Raw genomic sequence first — 24137 nt, forward strand, 5'->3', positions numbered from 1 at the left:
GTTGGAATGACAACCTCTGTTTTCCCACAAGTTCCAATAAAAATCTCAGAACTGGAATTCATTGGCTGTGATTAGGCTAGATGCCTGTTGCTGAGCCAATCACTACGGCCAGGGGGAGGGTGGATGCAGATTGGGCAAGCCTGAGCCCAGCCTTAGAGCCAGGAATATAGGTCATTCACCCAGACCTCCTGGACTGAGATTGAGGAAGGGGTGCCCCCAAGAAAAAGCAGAAGAAGAAGAAGAAGAAGAGGGGAATGGATACTAGACACATAGAAGCAATACGTGTCTGCTCCCTGAGGAACCCGAGCTCGAAGAGGTTAAGTGACTTGTCCAGCCAGGCAAGACTGGAGCTGGGGCTCAAATCCAGACTTTCTAACCCCCTGCCAGGCTGGCCCCTTCATTTGAGGCCCTGGGGTGGTGAGTGACCCAGGCAAGCAGAATTTCTTGTTGCTTCTGGGCATTTCAGAAGAAAAAGTCCTCTCTCTGGGCCTCTAGAGGCCTTGCTTAAGTTCATAGTTCAGCTCTCTCACTGTTTTGATCACCTACTGGATATAAAGCACTGTCTCCTGGGTGTCTTGGAGGAGCCACACTTCCATGCAATAGGAGCATTTTTTGAGTGCCTGCTGTTTGCAGGCCCTCCATTAAGCATACTTGGGCTGGACACAGAAGCCACAGTCCCCACCCTTGGGGGCTGTGACCTCCTTAAGTAATTGCTGCACTCCAGCCTGGCCTCCTTTCTCTTCCTCCTAAGCTTGTTCCTGCCTCAGGGCCTTTGCCCTGTCTGTGCTCTATGCCTCTGTCCCTGATTGTGAAATAACTAACTCCTCTCATAGTTCAGGTCTCAGCTTGTCTGTCATTTCCTCAGAGAAGCCAGCCCAGACCACCCTAAATGAAGTAGCCCCTTCCACCCAGTCACCATCTACCACATCATTCTGGTTTGTCATTCTGGTTTGTTCTGTTCTGTTTTCTTCAAAGCAGTTAGCACTATCTGGAAGAGTCTTGCTCATTTAGTTTATTTTTTAGTTGCCCCACCCCCCAGGGCAGGGATTTTATCTGTCTTGTTCACTCAGTAAATAATAATGTGGTTGAATTAATGAAGGGAGAAGAATAGGCTGCTCTGAGGAGGTTCAGGCTGACCACTCGCTGCTGTGTGCCTGCCCCTCACCTAGTGAGCCCTCTAGCCAAGCAGATTGCTCTGCTGCTTCCTTGTAGGGATGGAGCCAGCACTGGGGCGGGAACCCTCTGAGAACTGGCTGTTCCTTCCCCTCAGGCTGATTATTTGAACTGAGGCCATGTTTGGGGGAAATTCTCAGCTCTAAACTGCCCCAGCCTCTGCATGTCTTCTGAATGCATCTAGTGACCTAGCTGAGCAGTTCTCAGGGTGGTTGTTTCCTGGGAGAACTCAGACCTGGTTCCTCCAATATCATGGGTGGCATTGAAGAAGACGGAATGCCATGGGTGACTCCTTGTGTAAAAGGGGATGGGCCAGGAGATCACAAAGAACCACAGGTCTTCCCTACCCCACTGTACAAACTAGGTTGTTGGTGGTTGCTGTTGAGTTAACTTTGACTCACGGTGACGCCATGTGTGCAGACTCGAACTGCTCCATAGGGTTTTCAAGGCTGTGACCTTTTGGAAGCAGATCCTTGCTTCCAAGGTACCACTAGGTGGGTTTGAACCACCAGCCAACCTTTCAATTAATAGTCCAGTACTTTACAAACCATATACGGTATTTATGAATTTTCTTCTGCATACAGAATTAAACATATACCTTGTCAATTTTTTTTTTATATACAGAATTAAACATATACCTTGTCAAAAATTCAGCAAGGAATGTCAACTGGTTAACCAGTTGCCATCAAGTCTGTTCTGACTCATGTAGACCCCGTGTGTGTCAGAGTGAAACTGTGCCCCATAGGGCTTTCAGTGGCTGATTTTTTGGAAGTAGATCTCCAGGCCTTTCTTCTGGGGTACCTCTGGTTGGACTCAAGCCTTCATCCTTTCAGTTAGCAGCCAAACATGCTGTTTGCACCACCCAGGGACTGACAGGAATGTCAAAGTTCCCCTAATTCCCCATTGCAAGGAGGGAATCACTGTTTCCAGTTTGGTATATATTACTCTAGGGTTGTGTCTGCTGATTACAGTAGCATCAGCAAACATTGATTTACTTCTTTACACTTTCCATGCATCGATGAATTTAATCGTTGTACTAAGTCTGAGATCCCCATGCACAGGTGAGGAAACTGAAGCACAGAGAGGTGAAGTAACTTGCCCAAACGCACAGTGTCAGTGTAAGGTACAGGTTAAGTTGCTTAGGAAACTAACCTACAAACACATGCTCACATGAAAAGGTTTATTTCTCACATAACAGTCCCATGTTAGTGGGTGGCTGAGTGGAGTGGGGCTTTTCCTCGAAGTCATTCAAGACTTGATTCCTTCTGTCTTGTTGCTCTGCCATCCCCTGGGAGTTGTCCTGTACCATGTGGTCAGTTCTGGCTCACTGGCAGATGTCCACCTTATAGCCTCAGGGAGGGGCAAGAGAAGAAGTCCATCTCGAGTTGCACCATCACTGCTGCTCACTTCCCATTGGCCAGATGTGGTCACATGGCCACACCTAGCTGCAAGAGAAGCTGAGCAGTGTCAATCCTAGCTGGATGGCCTTGCATCTTCTTAAAACTCAGGGATGGGAGTTTTCATTCTAAGAGGAAAAGTGGAGAATGGGTACTGGGGGACAATTAGTGGTTTCTGGCGTAGGTAGCTAGTCAGTGATGGAGGCAGGACCTGAATCCAGGTACGCTGGCTCATATCAACCTCCCTGCCCTCCTCATCAGAAGAGGGTGCTGCCTGGGCCCTGTCCCTCCACCTGATCCCCACTCCTGCCCCAACCAGGTGGACATTATGCAAATGTGCATCATCGAGTTGAAGGAGAGACCTGGTAAGCCCCTTTTCCACCTGGAACACTACATTGAGGGCAAGTACATCAAGTACAACTCCAACTCGGGCTTTGTCCGCGATGACAACATCCGCCTGACGCCACAGGTGAGGCCCTGGGGCTCGCTCTGCCCACACCTCCACCCCTTTGGGATGGGAGCCTGGCCAGACTCAGCTGCTAGAGAGGAAGGTCCCCTGAGGCACAGAGAGGTCTCCCACCGCCAGGATCAGCCTTAGAGGTCCCTTCATCTCTCTGGATCATTTCGAATGAGATTCTTTAATGGGACACCAGCCACCCTGTGCCAGTTTGTGTCTACAGACCTAAGGTGGCTGTAGGAACAGGGTCCCTTCTGAACTAAACAGTTCTTTTTTGTGTCTTTTCTTCTGTGAAAGTCCTCCTTGTAGAAGAAGCCCCTATAGCATGGACAGCGCTAGGGTATCGCAACCCCTCAGAGCAGTGGCTAGCCAGGGTCCGCACAGCCCCCAGCCTGGTCTCTTGCAACCACATTTTTCTTCCTGATACCTCGCAGGCCTTCAGCCACTTCACGTTTGAGCGTTCCGGCCATCAGCTAATTGTGGTGGACATCCAGGGTGTGGGCGACCTCTACACTGACCCGCAGATCCACACTGAGACAGGCACTGACTTTGGAGACGGCAACCTCGGTAGGTGGTGAGGCCGGCTTATTTCCATGGAGACCGTTGTTGTTGTTAGTTGCTGTTGAGTTGATTCTGACTCATGGTGACCCTATGTGTGCAGAGTAGAACTGCTTCATAGGGTTTTCAAGGCTGTGACCTTTTGGAAGCAGATTCCCAGGCCTGTTGTCTGAGGCAACTCTGGGTGGGTTCGGACGTTTTGGCTAGAAGCCAAACACTTAACCATTTGCGCCATCTAGGGACTCCATGGAAACTGTACTCCATCCTAAAGTCTCAGAGCTCTTTGTGCACCCAGGGAAACAGACTGACCCAGCGTGTTGGCCTTCCCAAGGTCATCAAGATGGGAGCCTGGGAGCTCTGACCCTTGCCAGTTTAGCCCTTGATAGACCTACCCCTTCCATGTTTATTGTGCCAAGTGCAATAGAGACTCTCCAGACCCCACCTGCTCTTCCTGTAGGCGTTCGGGGCATGGCCCTTTTCTTCTACTCGCATGCCTGCAACCGGATCTGCAAGAGCATGGGCCTGGCACCATTCGACCTCTCGCCAAAGGAGAGGGACACCGTGAATCAGAACACCAAGCTGCTGGTAGGTGCCTTGTGTGAACCTTCACGGACCACTTTTTCTCAGCCAGATTGGTGGGCCCTGCTGCTACCAGGGCCGGCATGTCCAGAGACCCTGTGCGATGACAGGCCAGGCCCTGCTTGATGGAGAGTATCAGGACTGGGAGGATCTTATCCCTCCCATCTGTGCCCTTCCTCTCCCTCCAACTTAGTTACTCACAAAAGCCCTCCCAAGTGTCTCCACTGACAGAGTCACTGGTGTCTGCTTGAGGTAGGACAATTTTTGACTAGTGCGAGGAGAACCAAAACCAAAAAACCCAGTGCCGTCAAGTCAATTCCAACTCATAGCGACCCCATAGGACAGAGTACAACTGCCCCATAGAGTTTCCAAGGAGCAGCTGGTGGATTCGAGCTGCCAACCCTTCGGTTAGCAGGCGTAGCACTTAACCACTATGCCACCAGGGTTTCCGTGAGGAGAACAGGCACCTAGAAGGGAGAAGGTGTGTGGTGTATGTGTTTGTGTGGTTTGTTGACAAGTGGTTGGACAAGTCATGGCTCTCTGGGCACCTCACTGTGTTCAGGATGTGAGCACCGCACCCCCACCTCACTCCACCCCACCCCACCCCACCCCACCTCTACCTCTACCTCACTCCCAGCCCATCCTGCTACATGAACTCAATACGAAAGAACATTGGGTAAGTCCAACTTGGGATTCTGGATGTGTAGTGGGAATCCAGAGTAGTCAGGACTGTAGAACGTGGTCAATAATTTGGGGAATGCTGGCTGGCAGGGCCTTTGAGTTTTTGTTCCCGGTGCTTCTTCTTGGAGACCTTAAGGTTCATTCCCACTGACTATTTTTAGATTTTATGTAAGCCCTTAAATGGGCATCTATAGGAGTTGTGGCTCAAAGGACCTCAGGGCTAGAGAGAACAACAGGGAGAGCCCTTTATCCCCAGAGGGTGCTTGTGTGATGTGAGTGTCCTTGTTAATGTCCCCAGCAATCAGCCAAGACCATCTTGAGGGGGACTGAGGAAAAATGTGGGAGCCCCCGAGTAAGGACCCTTTCTGGGAGCCGGCCCCCCCTGCTCCTTCGCCTTTCAGAGAACTCTGGAGATGAGAACATGAGTGATGTGACCTTTGACTCTCTGCCTTCTTCACCGTCTTCAGCCACACCGCACAGCCAGAAACTAGACAACCCCCGTGAGTGATGATTTGGTCCCTGGCCATTGTGATTGGAGGGGGGCAGGTACCAGGTAGAGCTAAACTGGCTTTTATTTATGTTCGAAAATCAGACATGGTAACCAAAAAGATTCATGGCCCAGATGGTTTTATAGGTAAGTTATTTTAATAAACTTTCAAGAAACAGGTCATCCAAATGCTACAAAACAATTCCTGTTATAGAAAACAAAGTAACTTATTTTAAGGCAACTTTATGAAACTAGCAAAACCCTGATACCGAATGTGATAAAACAACAAAAAAGAGGACTACATTCGAATCTCACTTTACATTTTCAACCATCACCACTATCCGTTTTGGAATAAGTTCTTTTTTTTTTTTTTTTTTAAATAATATTGTGTCTTAGGTGAACGTTTACTGGCAAATTAGGTTCCCATTTAACCATTTTTATACAACTTGTTCTGTGACATTGGTTATAATTTTTACAATGTGTCAACATTTTCATTTCCATTGTGTTTCTTGTGTTTCTGTTGATCTAGCTTCCATTCTCCTCCTTGCCTTTCATCTTTGCTTTTGGGTAAATGTTGACCATTTGGTCTCATATAGTTGGTTGTAAAGGGAGCACATTCCTCATGAGTGAGGTTGTTTATTTTATAAGTCAGTCTGTTATTTGGCTGAAAGGTGACCTCCAGAAATAGCTTCAGTTTCAAGTTCAAAGGGTATCTTAGGGCAGTAGTTTCAGGAGTTCCTCTAGTCTCTATCGGTCCAGCAGGTCTGGCCTGTTTTAGAAATTTGAATTTTGTTCTACATTTTTTCTTATACTCCATCCGGGACCTTCTATTGTGTCCCTGGTCAGAATGGTAGGTAATGGTAGCTGGGCATCATCTAGTTCTTCTGGTCTCAGGTTAGAAGGGGGCATGGTTCGTGTGGGCCATTAGTCCTGTAGTCTAGTTTCTTCTTTAAGCCTTTGGTTTCCTTCAATTTCTTTTGCTCCATACAAGTAGAGACCAATAGTTGTATTGGAATAAGCTCTTAAGGAAGAACTGTAGCCCCTCCAGGTGCTGACAACATTCATTCCCCATTTTGCTCCCTTCTTGAAGAATTAAAAAAAAAAAAAAAAGAGCTCAGTGATCAATAGATGAATGGATAAACAAAATGTGATATATCCACACAATGGAATATTACTCAGACATAAGGAGAAATGAAGTCCTGATACATGCCACAACATGGATGAACCTTGAAAACATTATGCTGAGTGAAATAAGTCAGTCCCAAAAGTACAAATATTGTATGATTCCGTTTAGATAAATTATGTAGAATAGGCAAGTGTATAGAGACCAAAATTTATTAGTGGATACTGGACAGATGGGAGGGAAGGGTAAAAGGACAATCATTGCTTAGGGAACATTGAGCTTCTTTTCAGGTTAATGGACAAAACCGAAAATGGATGGTGGTGATGGTTGAACAACATAATGGACGTGTTTAAAGCCATTGAATTGTACCTGGAAAAATGTTTAAATGGAAACTGCTTTGATGCATATATGTTTGCTGCAATTAAAAATAAATAAAAAGGTTTGGTGGCAGGTACGGCCTGCCCTAGGTTGGTCTTGTGAACGATTCCAGCAGTGAAGCCAGTGCATCATCTCTGTTTTCTCCCTGCCCAGATTGGCCGGTGTTCGGCGACCTTGATAACATGGCACACAGAGACCATGACCATCTGGACAACCAGCGGGTGAGTGGAGAGAGAGAGGGAGGCTGCAGGTTCTAGCCCCAGGAGGGTGGGCAGAGCAGACAGACTCCCAGTGGAAAGGGAGGGTGAATCTTCAGATTCAGAGGTAAGTTATTCGTCAGAATCGGCTCAACGGCAACAGGTTTTATGAATTAATGAAAGTGTTTTTATCTGGAGGAGGAGGAGACCAGGATGGGGAGGGACACACAAAAGGCCTACATTTTAAGATGAATGGTTTAATTACTTTTTAAAATAAAAGCTCAAATGTAACTAAGGCATATGTTAAGAGTTGACAGCGCTGGGTAGTAGATACACAAGAGTTCATTTTAGTGTTTTCTATTTTTATTTCTATGTTTGAAGTACTTCTTAGTAGAATCAAGAAGAAAAAAGATAAAAGTTTTCAATTAATAGGATGCAGGTGACATGCAGATATGGCAAAAAGTCAACATCGATGGGCAAAGGATGGAAGTTTTGGCTATCCCAAATAATACCAGATTCCAGGCAGCCTGAGTGGCACAAATAGTGAAGCGCTTGGCTACTAGCTGCAAGGTTGGCTGTTCAAACCCACCCAGAGATGCCTGGGAGGTCAGGTCTGGTGACCTGCTTCTGAAAGGTCACAGCCTTGAAAACCCTATGAAAAAAATAAAACCCAGTGCCGTCGAAGCAGTTCTATTCTGCATTCGTGGGGTTGCCATGAATGGGAATTGACGTGACGGCAGCGAACAACACCAAAGATCATAAATATGATATAAATATGCAAATAAATATATATGATATACAAATAAATAAAGATAATACCAGATTCCCTTCCAGAGCAGAACTCAGATCTAGAAAGATAAAAAATATGCCCAGGTGACCTGTGCAGTTTAAGCTGAGGGCTTAGTTGTAGTAAATATTGATCTCAATGCTATATTTTGGTCCATGGGTCATATTCCTGAAACCAGCCTTTGTTTTTCCACCTGTGAAATAGGTGAGCCACTCTTTTTTTTTTTCTTTTTTAAATGATATTTTATTGTGTTTTCAGTGGGAGTTTACAGAGCAAATTAATTTCCCATTTAACAATTTCTACACAAATTATTCAGTGACATTGATTACATTTTTCACAATGTGTCCATTCTAGATGTCACAAGAGTTCCTTTTCTCCCCCCTTCTAAATTTTATTTATCTTGTTGTTACTGTTGTTGAGAATACCCAAAACATATACCAATTCACCATTTCTACATGTACACTTTAGTGACATTGATTACATTCTTCGAGTTGTGCGACCATTCTCACCCTCCTTTTCTGAGTTGTTCCTCCCTCATTAACATAAATTTACTACCTCCTAAGGTCCCTGTCTAACCTTTTGAGTTCCTGTTGTCAATTTGATCTCATATAAGTAGTTCTTAAAAGAGCATAATGCCCAAGGCAGACCTAGGTGAGCCACTCTTAATGGCACCTACTACAATCCACATTCTCACACCTTAACATTCATTTCATCTTCGCAGCCCTTTGATGTAGGTGCCATAATTAATCCTGATTCCGTAGCTAAGGCAACTGCAGCTCAGAGAGATTAAGCAATTCCCCAAGATCACAGCTGGCGAGTACCAGGGCCAAGAGTTGAGCCCAGTCATTCTGGCTCCAGAGCCCACACTCTTAGCCACTCCTTTGTACTGCCTCCTTGTCATCTAACCAGGAAGGGGCTGGAGGAAGAGAAATGTTAAGCATGTTATGTGATAAAGGAGAGAAAGCAAATGGTAGAGATGCCCAGATGTCACCACCCCCACCAGGTACTCAGAGGACTACTGGGACCTTAAGGCCGTCTTCTCTCCACAGGACTCTGAGAACAGTGGGGACAGCGGATACCCTAGTGAGAAGCGGGGTGAGCTGGATGACCCCGAGCCCCAAGAACACGTAAGGACCTCCCAGGAAACAAGACCAGGGTTACCTCATTGTCCAGGAGGGTAAAGAGCCAGAAGGGAGTCTGAGAGGGTCTTAAGAGAGCATAACAAGTAAATTAATAAACAAGACCATTTCACAAAGAGATAAATACAGGAAGAAGGTAAAACATGGTAACAATGTGGGCAAGTAAGGGAACGAGGATGGTGGTTTAGGTATACTTAGGTTGAAAACGGTGGACAGATCTTATAGAGAAGCTAGAGCCTTTGGTTGCTATGTTAAGGATGCTGGGTAATAGGCCAAAATGGGCTGGTCTAGGTGGAAGGGCTCAGCTCAAAGGCACAGGATTCTGGCGGACCCTGGAAAGGGCCCCAGAGGTTGATTTCCTCAGGCACACTTCCACTGGTACTGTGGTGAGGGCAGCCTCTCAGGCAGCATCTGCTATTCAGAGATTTTGCCATGTGTCAAAAAATTGAACCTGTAGATCAAAGCCAGTCTTGCTTGGAGACCTCTGATCTCAGCTCTGTGATTGTGAATAAAAAGAGGAAGGACTTGGCCTCATTTCCTGGGGGCTCCTGTCACCCTTCCCAGAAGGCCTGCTGGGATCCTGTGCTTTGACTCATTTCCATCCATTCACATAGGGGGAGGGACACTAAGGCTTTGGCTGTACTGGCACCATCATTCATGCCTGTTACCCAGCATCCTCTCTGCTTAGCAGACAAGGCTTCCAGCTTCACCTGGGAGGGCTGGGCCAGTTCCCAGGAAGAGGGTCCCCTGGAGAGAGTCACATGGGGAGGGCTGGGCCAGTTCCTCTGGAAGAAGCCCTCTTTGACTCAATCTAATCTCTGCCTCCATGCAGGGCCACTCAAATGGTAATCGGAGGTACGAGTCTGACGAAGACAGCCTGGGCAGCTCCGGACGGGTAATGAGCCCCAAGGAATCCTATGGCTACTTGCTTGCCTTCTCTGTTTCTGTTTCTCCTTCCTCATGCCTGTGGCTGCCTGCCTAGTTTCCTCACACACCTACTAAAGGAAGATTTTGCCAAGGAGCAAATCTTCTTTTTATAAAAATATTTTATTGAGTTTTTAGGGAAAGGTTACACAGCAGATTAGACTCCCATCTAACAATTCGTATACATATTGTTCAGTGGCATTGGTTATATTTTCTACATTGTGTCAACATTCTCATTATTTCCATTCTGGTTGTTCTGTTTCCATTATTCTTGCTTCCCTTCCTACCCCACCCCTGACTTTCTTATTTTTGCTTTAGGGTAAATGTTGACCGTTTGGTCTCATATAGATGATTTTTTTTTTTTTTTGGTAATTAAAAGAAGCACAGTACTCATGGGTGATATTTTTTATTTTATGAGATAATCTGTTTTTTAGCTGAAAGGTGACCTCTGGGAGTAGTTTCAGTTCAAAATTTGAAGGGTATCTCAGGGCAATAATCTTGAGGGTTCCTCTAGTCTCTGCTGATCTAGTAAGTCTGGCTTTTTTTTTTAAGAATTTGAGTTTTGTTCTACAATGTTCTCCCATTCTACCCAGGACCATCTGTTGTGGCCCCTGTCAGAACAGTTGGTGGTGGTACCTGGGCACTATCTAGTTCTCCTGGTCTCTGGATAGGTGAGGCCGTGGTCTGTGTAGGCAATTGGTCTGTCAGACCATTTTCTTCTTTTAGTCTTTGGTTTCCTTCTTTCTCTTTAGGAGCAAATCTCCTTAGCAAGTATGTTTTGAGCTCCTGCCCTGGGCAGGATGTTATGCAAGATACTGGGGGATTTGAGAGGTGATTAGAGAGGTCCAGCCGCCATCCCTTAGGGGAAATAACAACAAAAGCCATAGCTCACATGTTAAAGTACACCATGTAGGCAGGTGCTTTACAGTATTAATTCCATTGACTTCTTGCACCCACCCAGTGAGGTGGGTGCTATCATTATTCATCCCCATTTTATTTATGAGAACTGGGGTGTAAGGCAACCTTCCCCAGGTTCCCTGGTTAGGAAGTGGTAGAGACAAGATTTGAGCCCTTGTAGTCAGACTCACGAGCCTGGTTTCTTCACCTCTACACCAGTGGTTCCCAGCCCTGGTGATTTTTACCCCCAGGTGACATTGAGCAATATCTAGAGACAGTTTTGCTTGTCACAACTGAGGAGGGGGTGCTGCTGCCATCTAGTGGTTAGAGAACAAGGATTCTGCTAAATCCTACAATGCATAGGATAGCTCCCACAACCCAGAATGATCCAGCCCCAAATGGCAATAGTGCTGCGGTAGGCAAACCCTGCTCCACACCATGCTGAAAAGATCTGACCCGACTGAGAAATACCACGTGGTAAATAATCAGTCAAGCCATGCTGGGGTAATGGGGAAGGCACCAGGCGGAGGTGTCATGGAGTGGGTCCAGTCTTAAAGGACAGGTAGAATTTGAAGAGAGAGGACTAGAGCAAGAGAGAGGTACCTTCCAGGTGGGAGAGAGCCTGGCCTAGCAAAGGCTTGCCAGTGAGGAGGTTCAAAGTAGGAGTCAGCTAGAGAAGAGTGTGTGGGGTGTAGTGGCCCTGACTTACCTGATGGTACCGATTACCTGAAAGGCTTGTTAAAAATACAGATTTCCAGGCTCTCCACTGGAGGTTCTGAATCAGTAGGACTGGTGAACACCTGATGGAGTCCTTGGGTGGTACAAACAGTTAACCTACTCGGCTGCTAACTGAAAGGTTGGAGGTTCAAGTCCACCCAGAGGTGCTTTGGAAGAAAGGCCTGGCAATCTGCTTCCAAAAAATCAGCCACTGAAAACCCATGGAGCATAGTTCTACCCCAACATACATGGGGTCACCATGAGTTAGAATTGACTGGAAGGCAGCTGGTGGGGTTGTGCCTGAAGGGTCAGGTGGTTCATATGAGGAAGTGAGGGACACATTAGCTTGGAGGATGGTTCTAGAAGCCCAACCCTCTTTAAGTTTTTGGTGAATCTGACCTCTCAGGCTTGCCGTGCCAGGAGATTTCTTTTCCTCAGTGAATGTTTGATTCCTCGGGCACGTGCACACAGCTTCCTGGCTCTATTCTGAGAGAACCTTTGGATAGGGGTGTCTTTACCTGGGAGAGATGACATGTTTTCTAAACCTATTCCCTGGGCCACCCTGTTGAGTTTGCTCACAGCTTTGCTGTGTCTTTGCAGTGATTCACAGAGGAAAGCAAAGTGGATTTGCTGGAAGGTGAGAAGTCAGAGTCTCCTGGTGCCTGGTTTGGGGAGCTGGGCAAAGGGGGCAGCTTAGAGTCAAACCCCTCAACCAAAAGAAGCTCAATGAGGGAAAATGGCTTCTCTGAGATGCTGCAATCCTTTCTGCGAGCTGTTTTGTCCTGTTGCCGTAACATTCTCTCAGCACCCATGAACAGGCTGAATGCGAGTGAACAGAAATGGAACAGTGTTTGTCCAAGGAACTTTGAAATTCCAAGGGTTCTCTGCCCTCCCTCCTGCCAGCAGGCTCATGTATAGGGGCTGCTGACAGCTGGTGTCGAGCATCCATTGCCCAGCCCTCCGGCTTCTCTGGCCCGTAAACTCCACCATGCCCCGTTCTCTCCCTTCAGGTTTGTGTGGAGCAGTGGAATCTTCTCAACTCTTCCCGCCTCCACCTGCCGAGACCTTCGGCTGTGGCCCTGGAAGTGCAAAGGCTTAATGCTCTGGACCTTGAAAAGAAGATTGGGAAGTCCATTTTGGGGAAGGTATCAGTAACGTCCATTTCGGGACCCTCTTTACACTAACCTGGGGCCCCAGGCTCACACACCTCTCTGCTAATCGCTTCCTCCTGCAGGCTGTCTGGGCAGCCCTTGTGCTTGGCTTTGGCCTCCCAGACAGCCAGTCAACACCAATCTGTGTGGATCCGTGTGGCAGGTCCATCTGGCCATGGTGCGGTACCATGAGGGCGGGCGCTTCTGTGAGAAGGACGAGGAGTGGGACCGTGAGTCGGCGGTCTTCCACCTGGAGCACGCGGCTGACCTGGGCGAGCTGGAGGCCATTGTGGGCCTGGGGCTCATGTACTCGCAGCTGCCTCACCACATCCTGGCTGACGTCTCTCTGAAGGTGAGAGGGTGGCAGGGACCAAGCCAGAGGGGGCCTGATCAACCGCCATTCACCTGCCTCTCAATCCTGGTGTTGGTTTGGGGCCAGGCAATGTCCCAATGTTAGTTGAAATGGATGGAATTGGTTTCCATCCTTGGATGAGGGGAAGGTGACAGGCACATCATCAGGCCATGGTATGACGGGAGAAGCAGAGAATATTGCTGGTAACAAATGAGGAAGGGCTCCTCACTGGGGCTTTGAGGGGGCAGCAGAGACTTCCTGTTGATTGTCAGTTCTGGCTGCATCTCCAGTGCCTAAAACAGAACCCAGCACACAGATGCTCAATATATATTTGTTGGATGGATGAATGGATGGATGGATGGACGGCTATCTAAGTTAGACCTAAAGGCTGGGTGGGAGTCAGCCAAGCAGGGTATGGAAGATAGCAGTTCAGGCAGAGGGAGCAGCATGTGCCCAGACCCAGCAGTGAGAGACAAGATGGCAGATCAAAGGACAGGAAGCAGATCAGTAGAGCTAGAACATGGGGCTGGAGGAGATGGTGCAGAACATGGGGCCAGGGCTGGGTCTGAAGCAGCAGGATGTAGCTGCATCAGGAAATCCGTTTGGGGTCTGCTTCTTCTCCCTTGCCCTGGTCTGTTTGCACAAGGAGGAGAGGATCGAGGTTGACTTGGTGGTAAACAGGACCTGGCAAGGTCTAGAGAGTGCGAGCCTTTCCTCAGGAAAGTTTAGAGACTGTGTGCGGGTGGGTAGCCCCAGCAAATCTGTCCCCATCCTCCCTGTCATGTGGGCCAGGATTGTGGATGGACAGCATGGCTGAGCTGGATTGGGCTTACCATGGACACAGGGCACCAGCTCTCCTCAGTGGGCCTGGCCATGGCCCATTTGGAAGGGGAGTCCCACACTGGAAGAGGGTGCGTAGACACTCCATGGCCTTTTATTTCTTCAACTTTTTGAATAGGTAATATAGTCACATGTTTAAAAAAATTTTTTTTGAATATGAAGAGGTTTGCAGTAAAGTTCCCCTTCCCACCGTGTTGCCCATCCTCCCATTCTGTCCCATGTGTGCGTGTGTGTGTACATATATATATGTATATATGTGTATATGTATGTATATGTGTATGTAAATATATTTATGAAGATTGATTAGTGAGGTCTTGGCAGCTCCTTCTAGTTCAAGTTTCATTTGTTTCCCTTCCCCCCTTTTTGTTTGTACTGACAGGAGACAGAGGAGAATAAAACAAAAGGATTCGATTACTTACTAAAGGCAGCTGAAGCTGGTGACAGACAGTCAATGATCCTGGTGGCACGAGCTTTTGACTCTGGCCAGAACCTCAGCCCAGACAGGTACTGTGGTGCTGGCGCTCAGGTGGAGCTGGTGAAAGCCTGGGCTACAGGTAGAAGCTTCCTTATTGCTATTAGTATAGATCTGGCTCTCCTTTTACCAGTCCAGCCACTATGGGCAAGTTCTTTTACCTTCCTGGCCTCAGTTTCTTCATCTGTAAAATGGAAAGAATTATAGAACATGCATTCTAGGGTTGTTGTGTGAGGGTTAAGTGAGATGATGCTTGCAATTTTCACAGTGCCGGGCACATCAAGCTCCGATAAATGGTAGTCATTTTAGCCATTACATGTAAACATTTGCCTGAGGAAATGTCCAAAAGGATATCCAGCCTCAGATTCAGAGTGATCGTACCTAGGTGTTAAGATTGTGGGTGATTTAAATTCTTACCTTCCGAGTGGAAGACCTGGGTTCGATTCCTGACCAATGCACCTGATGCATGGCCCACCACGCATCTGTCTGTGGAAGTTGTTGCTATGGTGATGAACAGGTTTCAGTGGAGCCTCCAGACTAAGATGGAATGGGAATAAAGGCCTGGCGATCTACTTCCAAAAATCAGCCAATGAAAACCCTATGATGGGAGTGGCACAAACAATTAAGTGCTCAACTACTAACGCAAAGGTTGGCGGTTCCAACCCACCCAGAGGCACCTCAGAAGACAGGCCTGGAGATCTATTTCTGAAAGGTCACAGCCATTGAAAGCCCTATGGAGCAGTTCTACTCTGTAACGCATGGGGTCGCCATGAGTTGAAAGCAACTAACAACAACAACTAGCACCAGCACTGTCATGGGGTACTTTGTTTCTCATCTGTAAAGTGAGACTTCTCAAGGTTAAGTGAGAATTACAAGACAGGACATATACGTGAGCCAATTAATCAAAAAAAGAGAAAGAAAACCCTATGAATCGCAGTGGTTCTATCCAAGACCGCTCATGGGGCTGGCGCAGGAATGGGCAGCATTTTGTTCCCGTGTGCATGGAGTGTCCATGAGTTGGGTGCCTACCTGACGGCAGCTACCAACAGCAACTTTGATTTGTATTTGTATTGTTTTCACTTTTGAGATGGAGGGGAGGAGAGGAAGAAAGCTTCAAAGGTGAGGTCAGGCTGGTATGAGTTTTCTAGAAGGGCCTTGAGACTCATGAATGCTACAACTCTGTAGGTGTCAACACTTTTCCATTTATTTTTCATGCTGAGATGCCAGGACTGGCTTCCGCAGTGGGAGAAGGGAAGGGTAACCCAGCTTTATCTTGCCTCTCCTGACTTGTAGTGGGAGTTCCCGGAAGTCCAGAAACAGAGGTCGATTAAGGGAAGTGAACCCTTAGTGGGACCCATTGCTCCCCCTATGTGGCTCCCATTGGAACTCACCTACCCCCTGCTGTCCTCAAGAACTCTTGCTGCTTTCTAGAAGGTTGTTGTGTGGGCACATTTATTCTGGAAACCTTTGCAGTTGGACCAATTTGGTTGTTTCCTCTTCTTTGGTGTCAAAGTCTCTTCTTTTCAAAGTCATGACTGTGGCCCTATCATATCAAGCTCTCAGTGCTAAAACCCCTGGACATGTGACATCCTGCATGTATTACATATCATGCATCCAGAAATTTATCAGATGCCTGTGTAAAGGCAGCACTTCCTGTATTTGGATAGCGCTTCCACGTCTGCCATGTTATTTCACTGAGAACAGGAATCAGGCCGCGTTCATCTTTGTAGTACCAGTGCCTCGCACAGGACCTGGCTCAGTGCTTTTTGAATGAATGAACATCTCTTTGACACAGACAAGGCAGGTGTTTTTGACCGTCTTTTATGGAAGGAGCCCTGGTGGCGCAGTAGTTAAGCCTCAACAGCTAACTGAAAGGTCAGCAATTCGAACCACCAGCTGCTCCATGGAAGAAAGATGTGGCAGTCTGCTCCCATAAAGATTATAGCCTTGGAAACCCTGCGGGGCAGTTCTCTGTCCTATAGGGTTGCTATGAGTTAGAATTGATTCGACAGCAATGGGTTTTGGATATGGATGACTGAACTGTAGTTCTGAGAAGTGAAAGGGCTTATCTGTAGTCAAACAAGTAAAAAAAAAAAAAAACCCTTTGCCGTCCAGTCGATTGTGACTCATAGAGACCCTACAGGATAGAGAAGAACTGCTCCATAGAATTTCCAGGGAGCAGCTGATAGATTTGAAATGCCGACCTTTTGATTAGCAGCCGAGCTCTTGACCACTGTGCGACCAAGGCTCCAGCTAGTAGGTTGTAGAGCCAAAACTTAGGTCTTCTCACTCCTCATCCAATGTACTATCAACCTTCTTGGTGGACTCAGAACTATACTGGCATGGAGGGGACGTAAACAAAAAAGGCATGATGTAATGGTATCAGATCAAATGTTAGTGTATACGGTGCCCATTGAGTGCAGTGGTGAAGCACAACATGGGGGGGGGGCTGGAGCTGGGCACTGAATATTTGCATCTGAGACCCTTAAAAAATTTGGCTATTTATATTTTCTCTTCATGTCCTTTGTCTACTTTTTATTTGAGGTAATAGGTTTTTTTTTTTTTTTTTCATTGATTTGTAAGAATTCTTTACATATTAAGGCTACTAAACCTTTGGCATATGTTTCCCTTCTTTCACATTTTTTTTTTTTGCCCCAGAGAAGTTTACTGTAGATCTGGGGAGGGGGTAGCACATGTGCCGCATAATAACCATTGTTTATTGGGTTTTGGGGCACACTGGATTTTAATTTTTAGGTAGTTGAATCTATCAAAATTTTCTTTGTACCTTCTGCTGTAATCATTTTCTTATTCTTAGTCCTCATTCCAAGAAGTTCCAGCCTCTTCCGTTCAGGGCATGTTAATAAGGAGCCTAGGTGGTTCAGTGGTTAAGCACCTGACTGCTATCTGAATGGTCAGTGGTTCAAACCTACCAGTCACTTCATGGGAGAAAGATGTGGTGATCTGCTTGCATAAAGATTACAGCCTTGGAAACCCTATGGGGCAGTTCTACTCTGTCCTATAGGGTTGCTATTAGTTGGAATCAACTCAACAGCAGTGGTTTTGGGTTTATGGGTAAGACAAGGCCCCATGTAGGCCCAGAATTGTATTTAAGAGGCTTTGGTTCTCAGAAATTACCATTTAAGAAGGGAAGGAAAGTCACTGGAAATCCCAAGGTAGTGTGGACACCCTAACCACTGAATTGAATGGGGGTGGGCAGGGAGGGATTAGGCCCTTTTCCCTCTTCCCCATTTAATATTTTAGAGGCAACTTTGTTTGTTCTTCAAGACTGGGAGGATTGGAGCTGAAAGGGATGAGCTTTTCTAGTCCAGTGACTTCTTATCCTTTGTTAAAACCCTAGTTTGTTGGGTGTGTCACCAATAATTTTCAAATGATTTTCCTTTGTTTATAAAACAAAACAGAATTAAGTCTGTCTCCTGAACACCACTGCAACCACCATTACAGCCTGTTTACAATTATTCATTCAACAAACATTTCTTGAGCTGAGAGTAGTTTGCCAGGCTCTGGGCTGGGCTTTGAGACTACGACAGTGAACAAAGCAGACAAGGTCCCTGCCTCCTTGAAGCTCACATTCTAGTTGGGTGAGACCGATAATAAATAACTGGTTACGTGCAGGAGAATTACAGATTGAGGTCATTGGTATAAGGAAATAGGGTGTTTGGGGACGGCTCTCTGAAGAGATAACGTACAAGCTGAGGGGTGAGGAGCCAGCTGTGAAGAGTTGGGGGAAGAATGTTCCAATCAGAGGGAACAGTAGGTGCAAAGGCCACAGTGCAGGAAGAGCTTGGCATATCTGAGGAAGAGAAACCCCCACAGTGAGCCTGGCACAGAGGGAGACTCACAGCTGCTGAGACTGGAGGGCAGGTAGGGCCTCTGGGGCCATGGTAAAGAGGCGAGGACAGGAAGTCATCATAGCTGCTGCTCATGCAACATTTTGTGAGGCCCTGGTGGTGTAGTGGTTAAGTGCTACGGCTGCTAACCAAAAGGTCAGCAGTTCAAATCCACCAGGTGCTCCTTGGAAACTATGGGGCAGTTCCGTTGCTATGAGTTGAAATTGACTTGACGGCAATGGGCTTAGTTTTTTTGGCTTACAGACCATCTTATCTGTACCTCTGTTTCCTTTTTCCTGGTGTACTATAAATAGTTACCCACATGCTTAGTAATATGTGGGAAGTCTGTGGTCCTGTTTGCTCTGTATTTTGTGTTGTTTATGTTTGGTTGGAATCTAAGTACGCCCTTGGTGGTTTGGCCATATGTGTGCTGCAATAGGAAAAATAGTTGAGGATGGAAGAGTAGAAAGGAGCCCTGGTGGCACAGTGGTTAAGCACTCGGCAATTGACTGAAAGGTTGGTGGCAGGGCTTTGAACCAGTTTGGTCTGGTTTGACCCCCTGCTGAGAGTTTTTGTTTCTAGCAAGTTTCCAGGGAGTTATACATAAGAATCCCCTCGAATCTTGTTAAAATGTAGATTCTGATGTAGTACATCTGGGGTGGAAATGCAAATTCTCAGCAGGGAACTTGTTAGAAATGTAAATTCTCAGCAGGGGGTCAAACTGGAACCAGTTGGAAGCCCTAGTTGGCAGTTCAAACCCACCAGTCACTCCATGGGAGAAAGATGTGGCCGTCTGCTTCCGTAAAGATTATAGCCTTGGAAACCCTGTGGGACAGTTCTACTCTGCCCTGTAGAGTCACTAGGAGTTGGAATCGACGACACACAGCAACAACAGAGGAATAGAGCTAGAAGAAGGAAGTCAGCTGTTCAGATAAGTCCTGCATTGTGCCAGAGGAGAGCTAGAGCTGGCCAGCACTAGCAGAGCATAAGATGAGGTCAAACGATTGCTGTTAGTCAGATGGTTCTGGAGGCCTCAGCAAAGGCTGCCCCCCCGCTCAACCACTTCCTCTCCTACCTGAGTCATATGGCAGATTAGCTAGGACACTCTACCAGCCCATAGGGTGATTTTGTACAAACTAGAAAAATGGCCCCCCTTCTTCACGATCCTATATTTCCTCCTGCTGGAAATTTCTTGTAATATAGTGACTTTGTGAGGGAAAGCTTGCCATCTTGATAAATATATAAATTGACACTGAATGACACCCCTTGGATGTCATGGCATCGGGTACTCTGGTTATGAGCCATAGGCGTGGCCCCACTGGGATCCCTGACGTGCCCCTCCTGCCGAATGGCACTCCTCCTTCCTACCCCATTGCCACGATGACTTCTCTCTTTCCCTCTGTATTTCTTGGCAAGGTCCCGAGACTGGTCAGAAGCCCTGCACTGGTACAACACTGCGCTAGAGACCACGGAGTGTGATGAGGGCGGTGAATATGACGGGATGCAAGACGAGCCTCGGTACATGCTGCTGGCCAGGGAGGCTGAGATGCTGTTCACAGGTGGCTTCAGGCTGGAGAAGGATCCCCAGAGATCAGGTGGGCCTACTCACCTGCCCCTGGATTGGGATGCGGCTGGACAGGGAGAGTCATAATCCCTATTCTTCTGGGAATCATGGCAAGATGCAAGGCTGACGCTCTTCCCTAGGGACTCGGCAGCTCGGGTGGGAGAGAAAGATCCACCAAAACCCCAGAGCAAACCCATTGCTGTCGAGTCGATTCCAACTCATAATGACCCTATAGGACAAAGTAGAACTGCCCCATAGAGTTTCTGAGGCTGTAAATCTTTACAGAAGCAGATTGCCACATCTTTCTCCCACGGAGCAGCTAGTGGATTCAAACTACCAACCTTTTGGTTAGCAGCCAACTGCTTTAAGCACTGTGCCACCAGGGCTCCTGAAACATCCACAGCGACCCCACATTTTGCCAGGTGGGATGGATACCTATATAGTGCAAGCCCAGAAAAGGGCTTTATGGAGCTTATATGCAGATGAACATTTATATTGTAATGGTTAGTTATTACAGGTTAAAAAAAAAAAACAAAAACAATTGCCACGGAGTTGATTCTGACTTGTGGCAACCCTATGTGTGTCAGAGTAGAACTGCTCTATAGGATTTTCAGTGGCTGATTTTTCAGAAGTAGATCACCAGGCCATTCTTTTGAGGCACTCCTGGGCTGAACCAAACTGCCACCCTTTCAGTTAGCAGCTGAGCATGTTAACTGTTTGCATCACCCAGAGATTCTGTTAGATATTAGTTATATATGTTTCTGTAATTTTTTAAAAATTGAGATAAAATTTACTACTTTAAAGTACACGATTTAGTGGTTTTTAGTATATTCACAATGTTGTCCAACATCACCACTATCTAATTCCAGAACATTCCCAAAAAGAAGCCCTGTAGCTATTAGCAGTGTCTATTTCCCTCTCCTCCCATCCCCTGGCAGCCAGTAATCTACTTCCTGTCTCTATGGATTTGCCTCTTCTGGACATTTCATATAATTGGAATTACATAGTACATGGCCTTTTGTGACTGGCTTCTTTCACTCAGTGTATGTTTTCAAGGTTCATCATGTTCCATGTTAGAGCTTGTATCAGTACTTCATTCTTTTCTTTTTTTTTAATAATATTTTATTGTGTTTTAGGTGAAAGTTCACACAGCAATTTAGGCTCCCATTCAACGATTTCTACACAAGTTGTTTAGTGACATCGGTTATATTTTTCACAATACACGAGCATTCTCATTATTTCCGTTCTGGTTGTTGTGTTTCCATTAATCCAGTTTCCCTGCCCCCTTACATTCTCGTCTTTGTTTTAAAGTGATTGTTGACCATGTAGTCTCATATAGGTGATTTTTTTTTATTAACTTTTATTAAGCTTCAAGTGAACGTTTACAAATCCAATCAGTCTGTCACATATGTTTCCATACATCTCACTCCCTACTCCCACTTGCTCTCCCCCTCTTAAGTCAGCCCTTTCAGTCTCTCCTTTCGTGACAATTTTGCCAGCTTCCCTCTCTCTCTATCCTCCCATCCCCCCTCCAGACAAGAGTTGCCAACACAATCTCAAGTGTCCACCTGATATAATTAGCTCACTCTTCATCAGTGTCTATATAGGTGATTTTTTAAAGGAGCACAGTACTTATGGGTGATAGTTCTTGTTTGTGAGCCAATCTGTTATTTAGCTACAAAGTAACCTCAGGGGATAGTTTCAGCTTAATGTTTGAAGAGTATCTCAGTAGTCTTGGGGAGTCCTCTGGTTTCAACCAGTCCAATAGGTCTGTTTTTTGTCATTGTTGCTTAAGAATTTGAGGTTCTGTTCTACATTTTTCTCCCTTTCTACGGGCATCATTTATTGTGGCCCTGATCAGAGCTGCTGGTAGTGGTAGCCGGGCATCATCTAGTTGTTCTGGCCTCGGGGTAGATGAGGCCGTGGTTCATGTAGGCTATTTGTCTTGTAGACTAATTTCTTCTTTGAGGCTTTGGTTTCCTTTTTTCTTTTGCCTTGGATGAGTAGAGACCAAGAGTTCTATCTTAGGTGGCCATTCGCAAACTCTTAAGACTCCAAATAAGATCCCATTACTTATCAATTCATCAGTTGATAGAGAATTTTTTTTTTCTGTTACATAATACACATACTAAACTCTTTGATTTCTCAGACCTAGAATGAAGTTAAGTTTAAAAAGTTTTTTTTAAGGTTGTACATTAAAAAAAGAACCAAATGATAATGTAAATCCATAATCCCTTATTTGAAATTTCTGAATTCAAAAAACTCTGAAAACCGAAAAGTGTTTTTTTTTAAGTTTTAAACAAACTCGTTTGATGGCAAAACCTGTCTTGAACTGAGGGGAGACTGTTTATACTCTTTGTTTCTTCTACGTAGGGAAAATGTTGCTGTGTTTCACTGCAAAACAATGAATGTTTGATCATGGAGTCAAACCCCTGCACGGGAACCCACAGGGGTATTGCCCATTTATGGCATATTGCTGAATCACCTTTCTAAAATCCAAAAAGTTTTGAATTTCAAACACATTTGGCCCCAAGGGTTTTAGATAATGGTTTGTGAACCCATCCATGAAGATATAGCAAAAATTGCGAAGGAAAAATGATGAATGAATGAAGTTCAGGAAACACTGTACTAAGTGATTAGAAAACAGTATCTGAGCATGTATTATCTCTTATTTATTAATTTTTAAAAATTAGACTAGTAATTCACAGTTTTGTGGGGGGGTTTTCTTTCTTTTTTATCTTATTTCAGTAAACCAAAAAAAAGAAAACCAACCCTGTGCCGTTGAGTCGATTCCAACTCATAGTGACCCTATAAGAACAGAGTAGAACTGCCCCATAGAGTTTCCAAGGAGTGCCTGGCAGATTTGAACTGCCAAGTCTTTGGTTAGCAGCCACAGTACTTAAACACTATGCCACCAGAGTTATTCAGTACTCAGTACAAAAGTTGCGAGCCTTTCAGCAGTGCCTGATGCAGTCAGAGTAGGCAACAGGCTTGGCAGGTGGCAGTGGGCTGCTCTGTAGACAAGGCATCCACATTGGAAATCCCAAAGACATGGATTCAAATCCTGGCTCTGCCTTTTACTGCCTGTGTGACATCTCTGAGCCACACAAGTAGGAGGTGGTGGAGCTGGAAACCAGGCCCTCCACCTCTTATTCCAGTGTGTTTTCTACAATACTTTGGTCTCATTATCTTAGGCTCAGTGTAAGGCCCAGTCCCTGTCTTCCAGAAAGGAGGGATGTATATAAGTCCTAAGATGGATGTTAGTTAATAAGTCAAGGAAACACATGGGGTGGCCTGTGTGTTTCCTGGACACATGGGGTATCCATTGAAACAGAGGACACATGGGATGACACATGGGGTGGCCATCAAAACAGAGGAATTTCATAGTAGGCTATGAGGCCATTGATTAGGGACAAACTGGGAAATGGAAAAAGTCCATCCCCAAGGAAGAATTTAGGTGCACATCAAGTCAGGAAGAGTTTTGCTCATTGTCCTCTCTAGGTTCCCAGCATGCTTCTGTCTGTCCCCTCATCCCGAACCACACTGGCTCCTAACTCAAGAAATACCCATGGTCAAGAAGGGAGAGGGTTGACATGTCGTGGGGTTGTTAACCAGTGTCCTAAAACAGTATGTGTACTGTTTAAAGAGAAACTAGTTAACTCTGTAAACCTTCCTATAAAGTACAAAAAAAAAAAAAAGACACCATTTATCTGGAAAAAAAAGAAATAGCCATGGGTAAATTAAGACTCTTGAATTTAAGTGACTGAAATAAACCGACCCATGCAAAGCAGAGCTTTCCAGGGTAATACTGGCCTCAGGCATGGCTAGGTCCAGGGGCTCAAGCCATAGGATCGGGACTGGCTGTTTATCTCTTAACTTGGGTTGGGTCCTCTGGGTTGGCTTCACACTCTGCCCTGTGTGGTGGCCCCTGACAGACCTTCAGTTTGTTCAAAATGGGGATACGGAAGGTGCCTGTTTTACTGGATATGAATTAGATAAATTGGTAGTATTCGTTATGAAGTAATTCTTATTATCATTTCCAGTCAGATCATCACCACCACCACCACCACGACCACACCATCTTCATCATAATCAAAAGTTAACCAACCCAAACCAAACCCATTGCTGTCGGGTAGATTCCAACTCAGAGACCCTATAGGAGAGAGTAGAACTGCCCCGTAGGGTTTCCAGGGAAAGACTGGTGGATTGGGACCCTTTGGTTAGCAGCCCTAGCGCTTAACCACTATTCCACCTGGGCTCCCATCAACAATTAGTCCTGCGAAAGTCCTCAGCCTGATCCTCATTGGCTCATATTGAATCACATGCTGAGCCCTAAACCAATCACTGTGGCCACTGAGACAGCTGACACTGATTGGTCATGCCTAATTCTGGATTGGTACCTGTGGCTTAGTGAGG

General features: G+C 46.1%; 1 protein-coding gene across 2 annotated transcripts in view; it reads left to right on the forward strand.

Annotated features, from left to right (window-relative positions):
* EEF2K (eukaryotic elongation factor 2 kinase) overlaps positions 1–24137 on the forward strand; it is a 72406-nt gene that overhangs the window by 44351 nt on the left and 3918 nt on the right. For both annotated transcript variants that reach the window (XM_049904361.1, XM_049904362.1), the window contains exons 7-17: positions 2890–3039; positions 3462–3594; positions 4043–4170; positions 5144–5345; positions 6987–7054; positions 8867–8944; positions 9789–9851; positions 12505–12639; positions 12809–12997; positions 14217–14341; positions 19574–19752. In XM_049904361.1, the coding sequence (XP_049760318.1) occupies positions 2890–3039; positions 3462–3594; positions 4043–4170; positions 5144–5345; positions 6987–7054; positions 8867–8944; positions 9789–9851; positions 12505–12639; positions 12809–12997; positions 14217–14341; positions 19574–19752 (1450 nt within the window). The remainder of the gene's footprint in view (positions 1–2889; positions 3040–3461; positions 3595–4042; positions 4171–5143; positions 5346–6986; positions 7055–8866; positions 8945–9788; positions 9852–12504; positions 12640–12808; positions 12998–14216; positions 14342–19573; positions 19753–24137) is intronic.

The sequence above is a fragment of the Elephas maximus genome, chromosome 12 (genome assembly GCF_024166365.1).
Source record: "Elephas maximus indicus isolate mEleMax1 chromosome 12, mEleMax1 primary haplotype, whole genome shotgun sequence".
NCBI lineage: Eukaryota > Metazoa > Chordata > Mammalia > Proboscidea > Elephantidae > Elephas > Elephas maximus.